Consider the following 17,863-nt stretch of genomic DNA (forward strand, 5'->3'; position numbering starts at 1 on the left):
CAAACTGTGTTATTTCTTTTTCTGCCTGCTTTGGAGTTGCTTCTTGCATTACCAAATATACGACTGAGCCTCTGATAACACAATGATATCATATAATTCCTCATGAGCTCAGTGATGGTAGTGGTTTAACTCTAAATATGGGAAGAAGGTCCAAATGGGAATATTTTCATGGACCACAGAGGCTGGAGAGACAGGTGGTCCAGTGGCTCCTGGCTACTGCTCTATGGCCTTGTCCAGTAACGCCACACTGAATGGCCTGTCAGCGGAATCTTTGCCAGACCCGGGAACAAGCGTGCCTAGCACCATGGCTCAAAACGGATGCGAGATGCCACCCAAACCGTGGTCAAACTGACGGCCAGGAAGGGGCCATGCTGACAGGAGACAGGCACCGCCATCTGCTCCTGTGAAGACTGAATCAGGGGCCACTGCCGCTGCCGGCCGTCAGCACAGCCTGAACAGCACAGAGGCGGCGGTCAGGAACGAGGCCTCGTGCTCTGGAGAAGATGGCAGAGCAAGCCTTCGGACGGTTAGATGTCTTCAGGGAAGATTTTCATGAGCCCAGATTCTTGCCTCTTCTCACGCCTTGAGAAGCTCTAGAGTCAGTAACTGTGACAACAGCTTTGGGTTTTGTGATTTGTTTGTGTTGTTAATAATGCAACATCAGAGGTTAAACTCTATTTAGATAAATCTAGACAACTGGCTACCAGGCTAAAGGTCTCCCTGAAGTGCCAGGTCTAGACTGGAACTCAGGCTTACTCTCCTGGAAAAACAACAAAAAAGAGAGAGATCTATTTTGCTTATTACTGTTCAGGTTGTCTCTTCTCCGAGTACTTCAAACTGAGTCTGTCACACTTACATCAGTCACTCTGGGAGGGGAGGGGAGTGGGGGAGGGTGGAGGGATGGAGGGTGGAGGGGAGGTTGCTGGGGGAGGGCAGAGGAGGTGAGGGGATAGTGGGACCGGGGAGGGGAGGGGAGGGTGGGGTGGGACCATGGGGAGGAGAGGAAAGAGGTAGGGAGGGGTGGGGTGCCTCCTGTGGAGAAGCAGGGTGGGGTGGGTCCTGCCAAGGTGGGCCTCCAGGGAGGGGTTGCAAGGTGGGGCCTTAGTGATTTGGGTCTTAGGCTCTTTGTCCACTACCTTTCAGAGAACAGTTGTTGAGGGTAGGTTTTGTTTGCTTGTTTGTTTAGCAGGTCCCCAGGCTGGGTGAGGGCCTTTTCAGGTGGCTCAGCAGTAAAGAATCTGCCTGAGATGCAGAAAATGCAGGAGACATCACTGGTTGCTTACCTGGCTCAGGAAGATACCTCGAGGAGGGCCTGGCAACCCATTCCAGAATTCCTATCTGGAGAATCCAATGGACAGAGGAGACTGGCGGGCCCCAGTCCATCGGGTCGCAAAGAGCTGGACACGACTGAAGTGACTGAGCACGTGTGAGGGTTGCTGGGTATTAGCTGCCCAGCAGATGTTTCAGTTCAGTTCAGTCACTCAGTCATGTCCGACTCTTTGCAACCCCATGAATCGCAGCACGCCAGGCTTCCCTGTCCATCACCAACTGCCGGAGTTCACTAAGATTCGTGTCCATCCAGTCAGTGATGCCATCCAGCCATCTCATCCTGTGTTGTCCACTTCTCCTCCTGCTCCCAATCCCTCCCAGCATCAAAGTCTTTTCCAATGAGTCAACTCTTCGCATGAGGTGGCCAAAGTACTGGAGTTTCAGCTTTAGCATCATTCCTTCCAAAGAAATCCCAGGGTTGATCTCCTTCAGAATGGACTGGTTGGATCTCCTTGCAGTCCAAGGGACTCTCAAGAGTCTTGTCCAACACTACAGTGCAAAAGCATCAATTCTTCGGCGCTCAGCCTTCTTCACAGTCCAACTCTCACATCCATACATGACCACTGGAAAATCCATAGCCTTGACTAAGATCATAGTTGCACCCCTGTTTGCAGGGCAGCACTATTGAATCTCCAACACAGAGCATCAACCAAAGTGTGCATCAATAGAGACATAAAGAGGAACCTGTCCATCTAAAGACCGGAATACACTCAGCCATTGGAACAAATGGATAAATATCATTTTCAGGAGCATGGATGGACTGAGAGTTTACAATACTGAATGAAGACAGTCTGAGAGAGAAAACAAACTATCACACACACGAGAAATCGATAAATTCCTCAATGAACCAATTCATAAACAGAAACAGCCTCACAGACTTAGAAACATAAGTTTATGATTTCTTTTTTTAAGGGTTGGGGAAGGGAGCCAATAAAAGATGGGGATTAACAGATACACACTACTTAGTGTCAGATCATCCAAATGAACCTACTGAATAGCACAAGAAAGTACAAAACATACTGGGAAAATACTCCGGAAAAGAACAGAATAGATATACCTCTGTATAACTGAATCAAGTTTCTGTCAACCTAAAACAAACACTGCTGCTGCTGCTAAGTAACATCAGTTGTGTGCGATTCAGTGAGACCCCATAGACGGCAGCCCACCAGGCTCCCCATCCCTGGGATTCGCCAGGCAATAACACTGGAGTGGGTTACCATTTCCTCCTCCAATGCATCAAAGTAAAAAGTGAAAGTGAAGTCGCTCAGTCGTGTCCGACTCTTAGCAACTCCATGGACTGCACCTTACCAGGCACAGCAGAAATCAACTCTACTTCAATAGACAATAAAAATTAACAGCAGTTAATAAATTCACTGAAATAAATAATTGTGCAGCATAAGCAAATGCTGCCGCCTTGTGGCCGCTTTTGGTACAACAGCGGAAAATCCTTGGCTGACGGCACTTCCTATTCACCAGGACTGAGGGGCTCTAAGGAAGAAAACACCTGCCTGAAGAAATGTCCTAGGTGAGTCCGGGAAATTTTTCAAAAGAGGGCAAAAGATCACGAGGTCGATTCCGAAGCTCGTTTTACTCACACTGGTATTAAAAATCTCTCATGAGAAGCTTTCAACTTTGTGAAATATCGCAATGTAAATCAAAACTACAATGAGGTATGAGCTTGTACTGGTCAGAATGGACTCTGTCAAAGAGTCTTAGAAAAAATAAAGGCTGAAGAGGTTGTGGAGAAAACGGAGCCCTCCTACGCTGATGCTGGGATTCTAAGTTGTTAACAGCCACGGTAGAGGACTGGGTGGAGGTTTCTTAAACAAGGGGAAAGAGAAAGCATTTACATCTCTGACTAACCGCTTACAGACAAACTCCAAATCGAATAAAGAGTTACCTGGAGGGACAATTACTCTAAACCTCTAGAGGAAAATATAGGCAGCGCACACTTTACATAAACCACAGCAAGATTTTTTTTTTTTTTTGGTGGGGGGAGGGGGGAGGATCTACATTCAGAATATTTCAAAATAAAACTAAACTTTAAAAAGGCATCTCATTAACCTGAAAAGCTTTTGCACAGGAAAGGCAACCCTGAAGGAAAGAAAAAAACAACCCCCAGAATGGGAAAATAAACATTTCAACTGAAGTTAGAAACAAGGAATTCATCTCCAAAGATGCAAAGTGCTCACACAGTGAAACTCAAAGTACTCAGTTGGGTCCGACTCTCTGTGACGAGTGAGCTGCCTTTCCCTTCTCCAGGGGATCTTCCCAACCCGGGAATGGAACCCAGGTCTCCTGCATTGCAGGCGGATTCTTCACCAGATGAGCCACCAGGGAAGCCCCCACAGCTCATGATCAAAAAAGCAATCAGCCCAGGAGAAAAACTGGCAAAACTCTAAAGGACATTTCTCCAAAGAAGGCACCCAGATGTCCATAAAGTACATGACAAGATGCTCAGGACCACTCTTACAGAAATGCCAGTCAAACTGCAACCAGGTACCACTGACACCCCTCAGAAGAGCCATCCTCCAAAAGATCTCCAAGGATGAAATGCTGCAGAGGGCAAGGAAAACAGGGACTCCTCCTACCCTGTGGGCGGGGATGGAAACCCGGGCGGGGTGGGGGTGGGGTGGGGGTGGGGGAGGGTGCAGCCACAAGAGAAAGCAGTATGGAGATTCCTTAGAACACTAAACAGACTTACCACATGGTCCAGCAAGCCCACTCCTGGTCTTAGATCAGTAGAAAATCAAAACTGAAAATGATAGTTGTACCCCTATTTTCAGGGCAGCATTACTGACAATATCCAAGACAGAGCATAAACCAAGCTGTCCATCAACAGAGAAATAAGGAGGAAATTGTCCATCAAAACGCTGCAGTCCACTCAGCCATCGAAACGAATGAAAGAAAAAGTCATTTTCAGGAGCATGGATGGACCGAGAGATTTATCACACTGAGTGAAGCCAGTCAGAGAGGGAAAGCAAAGGATGACATACAGGGAGAATCTACAGATTCCTCAAGTGAACCAATTCATAAACTGAGACAGACTCACAGACATAGAAACACGAGTTTATGATTTTTTTTTTTTTTAAGGCTGGGGAAGGGGAACAATAAGAGATTGGGGCTTACAGAGACACACTACTTATTGTCAGATAGACAACTGAAATGGACCTACTGAATAGCACAGGGAAGTCTACTGAACACACTCAAAGAACCTATATGGGAAAAGACCCCGAAAAAGAGCAGAATAGATGTACCTCTATGTATAACTAAATCAAGTTCCTGTCAACCTAAAGAGAAACAAGAGAAATCAACTCTACTTCAATAGAAAGTAAGTTAACCGTAATAAACACATAATTATGCAGCATAAGGAAATGCTGCCTCCTTGTGGCCGCTTTTGGAACAGCAATGGAAAATCCTGTGCGGCTGGCACTTCATATTCATCAGGACTGAGGGGCTCTAAGGAAGAAACACCTGCCTGAAGAAAAGTCCTAGGTGCGTCGGGGGAAAAGAGTCAAACCAGGGCAAAGGATCACGAGGCCGATCTCCAAAGCTCAGTTTTACTCACACTGCTCTTAACAATGTCACATGAAAAGCTTTCAACTTTGTGAAATGTTATAGAAATGTGAATAAAAAATGCAAATCAAAAATGTAAAAGGAGAAAAGGAAGGATATACCTATTTGAATGCAGAGTTCCAAAGATAGCAAGGAGAGATAAGAAAGCCTTCCTCAGTGATCAGTCAAAGAAATAGAGGAAAACAATAGAATGGGAAAGACTAGAAATCACTTCAGGAAAATTAGAGATACCAGGAGGGTATTTCATGCAGAAATGGGCAAAATAAAGGACAGAACTGGTAAGGACCTAACAGAAGCAAAAGATATTAAGAAGAGGTGGCAAGAAAACACAGAAGAACTATCCAAAGAAATCTTAATGACCAAGATAACCACCATGGTGTGATCACTGACCTAGAGCCAGACATCCTGGAATGCGAAGTCAAGTGGGCCTTAGTGTTATGCCCAGAGTCCGAGTCCCCAAAACTGAGAGAATAAGACGTCCACAGCAATGCAAAAGCATAAAAGGGGTTTATTACCAGCTCGAGCCAGGACCCATGTTTCATCCAGCACAGCGGAATCAGACAAAGGCCCCGAGCTCTGAATCACAGATACTTTTATACAGATGGTTCTTTGTTTCTGTAACAGCATGGCTGATTGGTTAAACTGTACGCGCGACTTTTAAACCTCGCATCCCTTCCCGATTGGCTCAGGTCTGGCAGGGGCGGGGGGCTACGGGGATTTTTTTCTGATTGGTCAAGCTACACTGCCTATGGGAATTCCCAGAGCCTCAGCTTTTCTCAGGCCTAGCCCACCCCTTAGAGCCTGTCCTGGCTTCAGTTTGGTCCTAACATTCCCCCCTGCCTTTTTATCCTTGAGAGGAATCTTCCTCTCCATTCTGAGACACTGCCTGATATTGTTGCCTCAGTACCATTACCTGAATGGTACTGATTTGTTTTTTTGTTTTTACAAAGGTTATCAATTTATTTAAAATACATGGGCCAAAAGTTAGAATGAGTAGAAGTATAATGAGCGGTCTGAGTAGGGTAGAAATTAGTGTTGTTAACCACAGGGACTGTTGGAACCAGGACTCAAATTAATTTTGAGACTTTTTTTTTTTAGCCCTTTTCTTATCTTGGCCAGGGACTCCCTGATTATCCCTGAGTGATTTACATGAAAACAATGTTTTTCCCCTAACACAGCACATGGGCCCCCTGAGAGACTTCATACTCAAGATACTTTTTGAGAATTGGGGCGGAGGTCTCTTTCTTCTGTAATTTCTTCCTGCTGTGCATGGGCGTAGGCCTGCCTAGCAGAGCAGAAGTCTCTCTACCTGATCTAAGTTGGGGTTTTTCACATCTGAAACCAGCTTTTACCCTTGTAGTTGCAGCAATTTAGTTGGCCCCTCTCAGAGATGAAATAGACAAGGGCCAAGAGACCTAACAGGATGGTCATCTCTGGTCCCCGGAAAGAGAAGGCAACATTTGGGGTGAGGGTTACAGGGTTTGTGACCCCTTCTGATTGGTTGGTGGTGAGGCAACAGAGCAGTGCTCCAAGAATCTTGTGTTTAGTCTGAAGTCACTATCTTTTACCTGGGTGGGGGCTCAAAGACATTGCTATGCTATTTCTCTGAGTAGGAACCAGGACTCTGTCTGGAAGCTGTACCAACCTTTGATAGTTTTTGTTTTTGTATCCCCTCCCTTCCCTGATTAACAATTGTTTGAATCTATGCTTTGGAATTCAGGGAAGGCCAAGGAGGCTGAACAAAGTCTATATCTTACAGATAAGAAAAGGAGAGCACAGAGCAGATCTGTACTCCAGAGCCCCACAGAGTCCGGCTCAGTTTTAATTTTAGGGAACTAGGCAACAATGACTATGATAACGTCCTGTCAAAATGGGGCATAGGACTGCCCCAGCTTGGAACACTAGAAGCTCTGATCTGAAAGCACACCCATAGCATCACCTAGTTATTTTCCAGGATATCTGAACCGTAGCTACTCTATTTTGACTTTTAATTGTAAACTACTTTTTACTAGTCAAAGCAGATTTTACCGTTAATGACCGTGTTTTTCTAGATATGAGAAGATGCAAGAATTGGGACTCATAAAATCTTTTCCTGAAAAGATCTAACTATCTGATGGCCTGTTTTGCCAGTTTTTTTGTTTTTGTTTTTTTTTCCAGAGCACAGAGTGCCTCATTTCTGATTTTTACCCTGAACTCCTTTCAGGGGCGTTGAAAGTCAGCAGTTGCAGCTGCCATGGTTTAATCTTTGTAGATGCAGATGGCGAGTGTCAGTCTTCAGTTGGCAGAGCCTGTTTTTGTTCATAAACTTGACCATGATTATGAGGGGGGCAGTTCATGACCATTTTATCCCATGGTGCTGAGAGTGTCCATTTTCAGGTAAACAGGCCACTCAATGTGCTGTTACTGGACTAGGCCATGAAACAGTATCTAACATTCTCTGGACCACCTGTCTTACTAGCTTTTTGGTCCAGGAGAATATTCCCTCTTGTTGCTTCTTGCCATATCTAGAGTTACACTGTTACCATCATCGATCTCATATGGGACTATATATTATTCTATTAGAGGCCTCACACACATACAGTGTAAGAAACAGCAATTTTGTAAAACAGGTGAAATACAAATAACATAGCCAGCAGTATTAGTAAAGTCACAAGTAAGACTTATGTTAAGAACTTTCATTAGATGTAGCCCAGTATATCTTCAGGTCATCTGACTTAGTCTGCCCTATAGAATCTTTATCTTTCAGGGAAATTATATATTGGCACCATCTATAAGGAACATAGCCCAGTTTTTTTAGTGTCACTAGACTGATTATCTTTAGTATGATTTAATTTTTTAAGTAAATTTTTCAGGGCCAACCAGTTAAAGTCTGGTAATAGAGAAATTTACCAAGATAACCCAGAACTAGACACAGGTTATTGGCCACAAACCCAACAATTGGATTGATTTTGAAACTAGCATAGGATCAGGCCTATGATAGAAAAGCATTTGACTTATATGCAAAGGTCTAAGAAGTCAAGAAAACATGAATGATCATACGAATCAGGTCCTGCATCTCGGGGAAGCTGTCTCCCTCTGATGTCGTCGTCTTCTCATCCTGGTGTAGTGCAGTTTCTCCTGATAAAAAAAGTCCTTCTATCCATGTTGGAGACAGTCCCTTAAATTATGTCTTTTTCCAGTCCTGGTTGCAGGTCATAAGTCATCTGATCTTCATCCAAAGATAGATTGCTGAGATCAGCTTCAGAAACAAACTTAGGGTGTTCTTCAAGAATTTATTTAAATTTTATATTAACATTACATAACAGCAAAGAACTATCTAAGAGATGAGTCTTACTAGATGCAGACTTCCATTAACAAACTGGTATTTAACATTTTGAAATATCTTTTTTTTCCCTTAAAGTTACCCTTATTTTTATTAAATATAACCAAATTAAGGCTAGTTTGTTTGCAAAATAGGTCTGTTCTCACTGATTTTGGTCTGATAATTTTTATAACCATAATTGATTATAGGCTTTTTATTTTGCTGAAACATTTATAGAGTCTCAGACTGAACTTTTAAAAGAAAACAGGGCTGGGAAACTCACACCAAAGGCTTATCACAGATTTTGCCAAACAAATCTAGGTGAATTTTTTCCTTTTTAAGGTCTCAAAAATTTTTTGAGATTTTTGTATCCGTGAGATAAACTTCCTAACTCATTTGATAAACTTACTGGGAACCTAAGAACTTCCAATTTTTGGAGGAGTCAGATAGAAAATATAATTGTTTTGTTTATAACGTTTAATTTTACCAAAGTATTGAGAGGAAGATTTTCCCTACTCCCTGAAAACATAAGATTTAACCCCATAATTTTTCAAATAGAAACCATAAAAGTTATAAGCATATTCACTGGTTTATTCAGTCCTTTTGCTAACTTTTGTGAAGTCATCAGGTTTTCCATTAAAATACCAGGACATATCAGAATGTTAAAAACTCCATATAATTTTTAGGATATCTGTATTAGTAATTTTACCCTACATTATAATATGAGCAGATTTATTACTCATTTGATAATTTTTTATGTAATTTAATCAAACAAATAAACACAGTTTAATATCTCTCTTTGGGATGCTTCAGGGGCCCTCTGAAGCACCCCAAAGTCATCTAGAAGCCAAAAGTGCTTCATAGAATGATTTAGTAAGTTTTGTCAACAAATATCAGAAAGGTTTCGAGCACTCAGTCAGATGGGACTATAGGTCACTGTGAAACAATAGCTATTCACTCAGCCAAAGTAACAATATGGGATTTCAGAGGCAAATACAGAACAGACCATTTAAGAGGCAAATGAACTTAAATCTATTGTTAAATGCAGTTCAACATCTGAAGAAAGTGTGTCCTTTTAACAGAGAGAAAAGCCAAATTCAAGTTTTTGCGCCAGCTTATTTTCAGTCACTAACAGTCCCAAATTTCTTTAGCTTCTTTGTAAGAGGAAACTAATGTTCAGTAATAAATGTTTTAAAATTTTATTTTATTTGGAAGTGAGCTAGCTAGTCAGTGAACTTTTATCACTTAGTTTAGCACAACCCAATTTAAGTTACCCCAATTTGGACAGACTATTTCAGACAGACATTCCTAAAGCATAATTATTCTTAATAGAGTTTATCTAAAAGCTCATATCTCATTTACATTTTTTTTGAAGTTTTTTACTTGAGGTAATTTTCTTGTTGACAAACTTGTAACAGATATAATATTTAACATATTAAACCTAGGTACAATGAAAATATTTTTTTTTAACGTTAAGTACTCAAAGACATGTCTATATTAAATAGGTCAACAAACACACACTAATATCACGTATTTAACACTGAATATTTCCCAGTTCGCATAAACCTGGAATTTATTGCTTAATTTAGAATTACTTGATTTGTAAGCGCTTATCTTTTTTAAGCCAAATAAATAGATCTTATATACAAATTAACTTTAAAAATATTACCCAGAGACAGAGACATACCAAGACGTATTTAGACAGACACAGTGCAAGATTTAGCTTTAAGTCTTTTTTTTCCTTTTCAGTGTCAGGAGTTAGAGATAGTCTAGATAAGTGTTCTTAAGAGCCCTGGTCTCAAGGCACGGGGAAAGAAAATCAAGTTCTAACAAATGGCGGCAGGTCTAAACCACATGGTGGCCAGACAAAGCAAAATGGCCATCAAAAATCTTCAGGTCACAGAGTTAAAACACACACATATAAACCAGGCAGTCTTCATCAAAGTGAAGGTGAAGTCGCTCAGTCGTATCAGACTGTTTGCGACCTGTGGACTGTAGCCCACCAAGCCTTTCTGTGACATCAAAGATTTTAAGGGAGGAAAGGAAGCCAGGTTGAAAGAAGAAGGGGGAGGAGGCGGGAGAGGGGGCAAAAGGGGTGGCCTTACAGACGTCTCCTGCCACCTACAGATACCCAGGCCTTACGGGACTTTTCCCTGGGCTTCCAGAGAAGGGAGGACTGGACTCAGCCCTACCAGAAATCAGAACCAGAATTTGAGTTTTCTGCCAAGAGGAGGTGATCAGTCCCCAATCCTCAGCTCAGGCTGAGGGCCCTTTGACCAGATTTCTGCATCTAGGACCAGGGGACTAGAAAAACAGGGAAGGATAGGAAGGGTTAAGGAGAGGAGACAGAGAGGGAAGGGGAGAGAGATCAATAAATTTTCTTGTTTCTTACCGGTCGGGGCACTCTGGCCAGTTGTCCGCATCAGGAGGAGACCAGGGACAAAAGGGTCTCAGTTGCGGCCGCTGGGTCTGGTCCACTGGCAGGCAAGCTGGCCCCCTGAGTACCCTGAGTGGTCAGGATGTCAGTCTCAGTGAAGAAGAATCTCACCAGAATCACCATTTGTTGCAGGAAGAGGGACCCCTTCCAGGGCCCGAAACTGGGCTCTTGCCTAACACTCGGAAATGAATTGTCTGAGGAGACATATGTGCTGACAAAGCAAGACATTTTATTGGGAAAGGGCACCCGGGTGGAGAGCAGCAGGGTAAGGGAACCCAGGAGAACAGCTCTGCCGCGTGGCTCACAATGTACAGGCGGTGTCTCCTTTAAACCTTTCCCGAACTCTTCCGGTTGGTGGAGGCTTATTAGTTCTGCATTCCTAATCAGGATCTCCTGTCATAAAACAACTCATGCAAATGGTTACTATGGTGCCTGGCCAGGGTGGGGCGGTTTCAATCAGTGTGCTTCCCCTAACAATTCCCCCTGCAAGATGGGGCATATAGCGGTGCCGTTGGTTCAGGCTCCTTGAGATTTTTGGGGGGTTTATTTTCTTACATGTGTCGCCAACACCTGAGGGGTAGAAAATCCCTGTTGAGGCAAAAACAGGTTTTACCCAAGGAGGGGGCTTGGTCAGGGTGTCCGATCTGCGGTCGGAAGACGATATCTCGGACTTGGTGTACAGTTCCCAAGTCAAAGGTGCCTTCTGAGGGCCAGTCTACATGGAAGGTCGGCCATTCTGCGCTGCAAAAACTTATTAATTTGTTCTTCTTCACCAGCACCGATAGATTCTGTGCCCTAGACTTAAAATCAGAAAAATGGTCAGTCATAAGGGACAATGGAGTGGAAGTCTCTTGCCCCATGATTACAGGATAGAACACAGGAGACAAGACGAACACACAGAGAGCAGTGACAATACCAGCACACACAAAGATGCGACGAACAGAGGAGAGACAAACCTCGGCCGAGAACACAGTACTAGGTCTTCCAGAGCCAGCTGCCTTCCCAGCACGATGCCGGGCCTCGGCCTTACGCCGGCTAAGACGACTAATTCGCCCCTGATTAAGCCTGACAAGAGCTCTCTTCTCACCAGAGCCAGCTGCCTTCCAGCGCATAAGCTGGGCCTCGGTCTTACGCCGGCTAAACAAACTTAACACCGGTGTTCAGATAGCTTTCCTCCAAGTGAGGAAACCCCTTCTACCGGGAGACTGTTATTCTTCCCAGTTAAAAGGATCCCGGACGAGCCCCCAAATATTATGCCCAGAATCCGAGTCCACAAAACTGAGAGAATAAGACGTCCACAGCAATGCAAAATCATAAAAGGGGTTTATTACCAGCTCGAGCCAGGACCCATGTTTCATTCAGCACAGTGGAATCAGACAAAGGCCCCGAGCTCTGAATCACGTATACTTTTATACAGATGGTTCTTTGTTTCTGTAACAGAATAGCTGATTGGTTAAACCATTTGCGCACACGGGACTTTTAAACCTCTCGTCCCTAACAGGATTGACTCAGGTCTGGCACCGGCGTGGGGGGGGGGGGGGGCTACGGGGATTTTTTCTGATTGGTCGAGCTACACTGCCTGTGGGAATTCCCAGAGCCTCAGCTTTTCTCAGGCCTAGCCCACCCCTTAGAGCCTGTCCTGGCTTCAGTTTGGTCATAACACTTAGGAAGCATCACTATGAACAAACTAGAGATGATGGAATTCCAGCTGAGCTATTTCAAATCCTAAAAGATAATGCTGTTAAAGTCCTGCACTCAATATGCATGGAAATTTGGAAAACTCAGCAGTGGCCACACGACTGCAAAAGGTCAGTTTTCCTTCCATCTGAAAGAAAGGCCAATGCCAAAGGATGCTCAGACTACTGCACAGTTACACACATCTCACACACCAGTAAAGTAATGCTCAAAATTCAAGCAAGGCTTTAACAGTATATGAACAGAGAACTTCCAGATGTTCAAGTTGGATTTAGACAAGGCAGAGGAACCAGAGATCAAAAGGAGGGGAACCCTAAAGGAAAAACAAAATAACCCTCAGGATAAAAAATGTTACAACCAAGGTGAAAATAATGAATTCATCCTCAAAACATGCAAACAACCCATGCTGTTCAATAAAAAATGTGGTGGAGGGCAAAGATCTAAAGGGATATTTCTCCCCAGAAGACATCCAGGTGGCTATAAAGCCCATGAAAAGATGCTCACATAGCTAACTATTAAAGAAATTAAAATCAAAGCTACAAGAACATCGCACCTCACCCAGCTCAGAGTGGCCTATGTCCTAAGGTTTGCTAACAAAATGGCAGAGAGGACGTGGAGACACAGGAAGTCTCCTACACTGATGTTGGCAATGTAAGGAGTTAACAGTCAGGATGGACAGGGAGGAGCTTTCTTAAACAAGGGGAAAGGGAAAGAATTTACGTCTCTCCCTAACTGCTTACAGAAGAAAAAATCCAAATAGCTTGAAGAGTTAAATGGATGGAAGATTACTCTAATCCTCTTGAGGAAAATATAGGCAAACACACTTTGACAGGAATCACAAGTTCTTTTTAAATCTATGCTTAGAATAATTAAAACTAAAAGAAAACTTTAAAAAGGCACCTCATCACCTAAAAAGCTTTTGCACTGCAAAGGCAACCTAAAGGAAAGAAAAAGACAGCCCTCAGAATTGGAAAATAAATGTTTGCAACAGATGTTTAAAATAATGAATTCATCTCCCAACATGCAAACTGCTCATGCAGCTCATGATAAAGCTGCAAAAAAAAAAAAAAAAAAAAAAAAAACCTATCATTCCAATAGAAAAACCACAAACATCTAAATGGATATGTCTCCAAGGAAGGCATCCAGATGGCCATAAAACACATGAAAAGATGCTCAGGATCACTTTTAGAGAAATGCTAACTGAAACTGCAATGAGGTATCACCTCACACCTCACAGAATATCCATCTTCCAAAAGGTCTACAAAGGAATCCTCTGCGTCCTACAAAGGTTAATTGCTGCTGAGGGCGAGGGTCACAGAGAAACCTCCTGTACTGTGGGCGGGGGCGTAATTGAGTGGGTGCAGCCACAAGGAAAAGAGTATGGAAATTCCTGAAAACACTAAATATAGACATACCACATGATCTGGCAAGCCCACTCCTTGCCGTAGACCCAGAGAAAATCATATTTAAAATGATAGCTGCACCTGAAATTTCAGGTTAGTGCTATTGACAATATCTAAGACAGAGCATCAAGCAAAGTTCCATCTATAGAGAAATGAAGAGTCAGGTGTCCATCTAAACACTGGCATGCACTCAGCCATCCAAAAGGATGAATGAAATGAATGAATGAATGACATTTTCAGGAGCATGGGTGGACTGAGAATTCATCATACTCAGTGAAGTCAGAGATGAAAGAAGAAGTATCACTTAGAGGGGGAATCTATAAATTTATACAGATTAACTAACTATAAACAGAAACAGACTCACAGACTTAGAAACCCACCTTATGACTTAAAAAAAAAAAATGTAGTGGAATGGAGACATTGAGAGGCTGCGATTAAAAAAACACATTTATTACCATATAGATAATGCCAATGGGCCTACCAAATAGCACAGGGAAGTCGACTGGATACGCAGAATAGATATACATCTGTGTATAACTGAATCATGTTCTCGTAAACCTAAAACAAACACATCAGAAATCAACTCTACTCCAATAGAAAATAAAAATTAACCAAAACAGGAAAAAAGAGAAAGAGAGATACCAAGGGAACATTTCATGCAAAGACAGGCACAATAAAGGACAGAAACAGTATGGACCTAACAAAAGCAGAAGATAATAAGGAGAGGTGGTGAAAATACACAGATGAACTATACTGAGTTTCCCCTGTGGCTCAGCTGGTTAAAGAATCCGCCTACAATGCAGGAGACCTAGGTTTGAACCCTGGGTTGGGAAGATCCCCGGGAGAAGGGAAAGGCTACCCACTCCAGTATTCTGCCCTTGAGAATTCGACAGACTGTATAGTCCATGGGGTCACAAAGAGTTGGACACGACTATTAAGGAAGAGGTGGTGAAAATACACAGATGAACTATACTAAAAAGATCTTATCACACCACATAATCCTGATGGTGTGACCACTACCTGGAGCCAGAAATCCTGGAGTGAGAAGTCAAGTGGGTCTTAGGAAGCATCACTATAAACAGAGCTAGTAGAGAGGATGGAATGCCAGCTGAGCTGTTTTAAATTACAAAGGATGATGCTCTTAAAGAGCTTCATTCAATATGACAGCAAATTTGGAAAACTCAGCAGTGGCTACAGGTTGGAAAAGGTCAGTTTTCATTCCAGTCCCAAAGAAGATTAATGCCAAAGAATGTTCAAACTTCTGCACAATTTCACCCATTTTACATGCCAGCAAAGTAATGCTCAAAATCCTTCAAGCTAGGCTTCAACAGGATGTGAACTGAAAACGTCCAGATGAACAAGCTGGATTTAGAAAAGGCAGATGAATGAGAGATCAAATAGCCAACATCCGCTGGATCACAGAAAAAGTAAGGGAATTCCAGAAAACATCTACTTCCGCTTCATTGACTATGCTAAAAGCTTTGTGTGGATCACAACAAACTGTGGCAAATTCTCCAAGAGATGGGAATACCAGACCACCTGACCAGCCTCCTGAGAAATCAGTATGCAGGTCAGGAAGCAACAGTTAGAACTGGACATGGAACAGAGAACTGGTTCCAAATTGGGAAAGGGTACATCAAGGCTGTACCCCTATATTGTCACCTGCTTATTTAACTTATATGCAGGTAACATCATGCAAAATGCCAGATTGGATGAAGCTCAACCTGGAATCCAAAATTGCCAGGAGAAATATCAGTAATCTCAGATATGCAGATGACACCACCCTTATGGCAGAAAGCAAAGAGGAACTAAAGAGCCTCTTGAAGAAAGTGAAAGAGGAGAGTGAAAAAGCTGGCTTAATACTCAAAATTCAAAAAACTAAGATCATGGCATCCAGTCCCATCTCTTCATGGCAAATAAAAAGGGGAAACAATGGTAACAGGGAGAGACTTTATTTGCTTGGACTCCAAAATCAATGCAGAGGGGTGACTGCAGCCATGGCATTAAAAGATGCTTGCTCCTTGAAGAAAAGCAATGACAAACCTAGACAGCATGTTAAAAAGCAGAGACATTACTTTGCCACCAAGGTCCATCTAGTCAAAGCTATGGTTTTTTCACTAGTTATTATGGATGTAAGAGTTGGGCCATAAAGAAGGCTGAGCACCAAAGAATTGATGCTTTTGAACTGTGGTGCTGGAGAAGACTCCTGAGATTCCCTTGAACAGCAAGGAGATCAAACCAGTCCACCCTAAAGGAAATCAGTCCAAATATTCACTGGGAGGACTAATGCCAAAGCTGAAACTCCAATACTTGGGCCACTTGATGTGAAGAACCGACTCATTGGAAAGACCCTGATGCTGGGAAAGACTGAGGAAAGGAGGAGAAGGAGGTGACAGAGGATGAGATGCTTTGTTGGCATCATCAGCTCAATGGACATGAGTTTGAGCAAGCTCTGGAGTTGGTGATGGACAGGGAAGCCTGACATGCTGCAGTCCATGGGGTCACAAAGAGTCGGACATGACTGAGGGACTGAACAACATTGTGGTCTCGGGAGAGAAGAAGGCATTGTAGAATGTGAAAAGAGTCCAGGCCGTGACTTCCCAAAAAACTTTATAGAAAGCACATTTAATGTAGTAGGCAATAGTTAAAACCCAGATCCTGAGATCTCCATCAGAATAACACTCAGTCAAAAATAAGGGTGGACCTCTGTCTTTATGAGGAAGGCAGCATGATTTTATACCAGTAAACTGAGAGAGAGTGACCTCTAGTCTAGAGCGAAGGAGGCAGAGAGCTCAAGAAAGAGGAAGGTTAGAATCATGTGAGTCATCAGGAAGCTTTCTGTCTATTCTCACCAACTCCATTTATTCCTCAAAAGCAGAGATCGTAAACTCCATTGTAGGACACAGATGATTCCAGAGACATTCTACAAGTGAAGGAACCAAAGTCCGAGGGTAGATAAGGGATTCTGGAAGGCAGTTGTCCTCACCCGAGAAGGCCAGGTTCCCATAGTTCTCTAACATCATGTCCCTGTACAATTCCGCTGACCAAGGTCGAGGGACTCCCACTCCTCTTGAAAGGTTGTTGCTGAACCACAGAAGACATCAGGATTCTTGGCCTCTGAAGGTGAAGAATTCGATTCGTGGCCAGAGATGAGGCTTGATCAATCAGAGCTTTTGTGTAATAGAGTTTTATTAAAGTATAAAAGTGATAGAGAAAGCTTCTGACATAGACATCAGAAGGGGGCAGAAAGAGTGCCCACTCACTAGTGTTAGCAAGGGAGTTATATACCTTTTAGTTAGTTATCCCAATGAAACAAAAAATGTCTGGAGGTTGTAAAGATCTTACTAGACCCACTACCATAATTTACTTTTTAAGATAACAGAATTAGCCAGAACATTTTCAGGAAGGAGAAACTGTCCTCAAGCAGGATACATTGTTGTTGTAAAATCCCTAGTACAGAGTTTAAACTGAGTTGTGTAATTGACTAAGACTAAGGAACGTAGACAAAAAAGTTTGTCCTTTCCTTCTTGAGAATTCCAGACCCCTCTCTCCTTGTGGACCCCCGGACTTCTTATCAACCTGCCTAGGAACTGACTCTCTCACTCTTGAGTGAAGTCTATGGCCACATCCAGGAATGTCAGCCATCCCTAAAATACAAAGGACATATGCCATGTGACTGTGGGAAGACTTCCTAATGTGACCCAAGTTGAAAACAGCAAGTACAGAACTAGATTTTCAATGAGAAGACTGTCTGATGGTATACAATAATATACATTTTACTTAGTAATATGCTCTAGCGCATTTCTAACCTGAAGGAAACAGGATGACAGATGATCCAGAAAGCCACTTGGGCTTCCCTGGTGGCTCAGATGGTAAAGCATCTGTCTGCAATGCGGTGACCTGGATTCAATCCCTAGGTTGGGAAGATCCCCTGGGGAAGGGAATGGCAACCCACTCCATATTCTTGCCTGGGGAATCTTATGGAGAGAGGAACCTGGCAGGCTATAGTCCATAGGAGGATCCAACAGTCCATCCAAGAGATCAGTGCTAAATTACCACTCGGACAGACTAATCTGATGAAGCTGAGAAGAACTCCAATACTTTGGCCACCTGATGTTGTGA

At 43.0% G+C, this 17,863-nt stretch overlaps 1 protein-coding gene across 1 annotated transcript in view; it reads right to left on the reverse strand.

Moving 5' to 3' along the window:
• The window catches only part of LOC108638080 (zinc finger protein 675-like), a 47,708-nt gene that overhangs the window by 22,778 nt on the left and 7,067 nt on the right, over positions 1-17,863 (reverse strand). Inside the window, 3 exon segments of the mRNA XM_018063205.1 lie at positions 339-451; positions 11,257-11,443; positions 11,600-11,780. Of these exon segments, the coding sequence (XP_017918694.1) occupies positions 339-451; positions 11,257-11,443; positions 11,600-11,780 (481 nt within the window).

Source organism: Capra hircus, chromosome 18 (genome assembly GCF_001704415.2).
Source record: "Capra hircus breed San Clemente chromosome 18, ASM170441v1, whole genome shotgun sequence".
NCBI lineage: Eukaryota > Metazoa > Chordata > Mammalia > Artiodactyla > Bovidae > Capra > Capra hircus.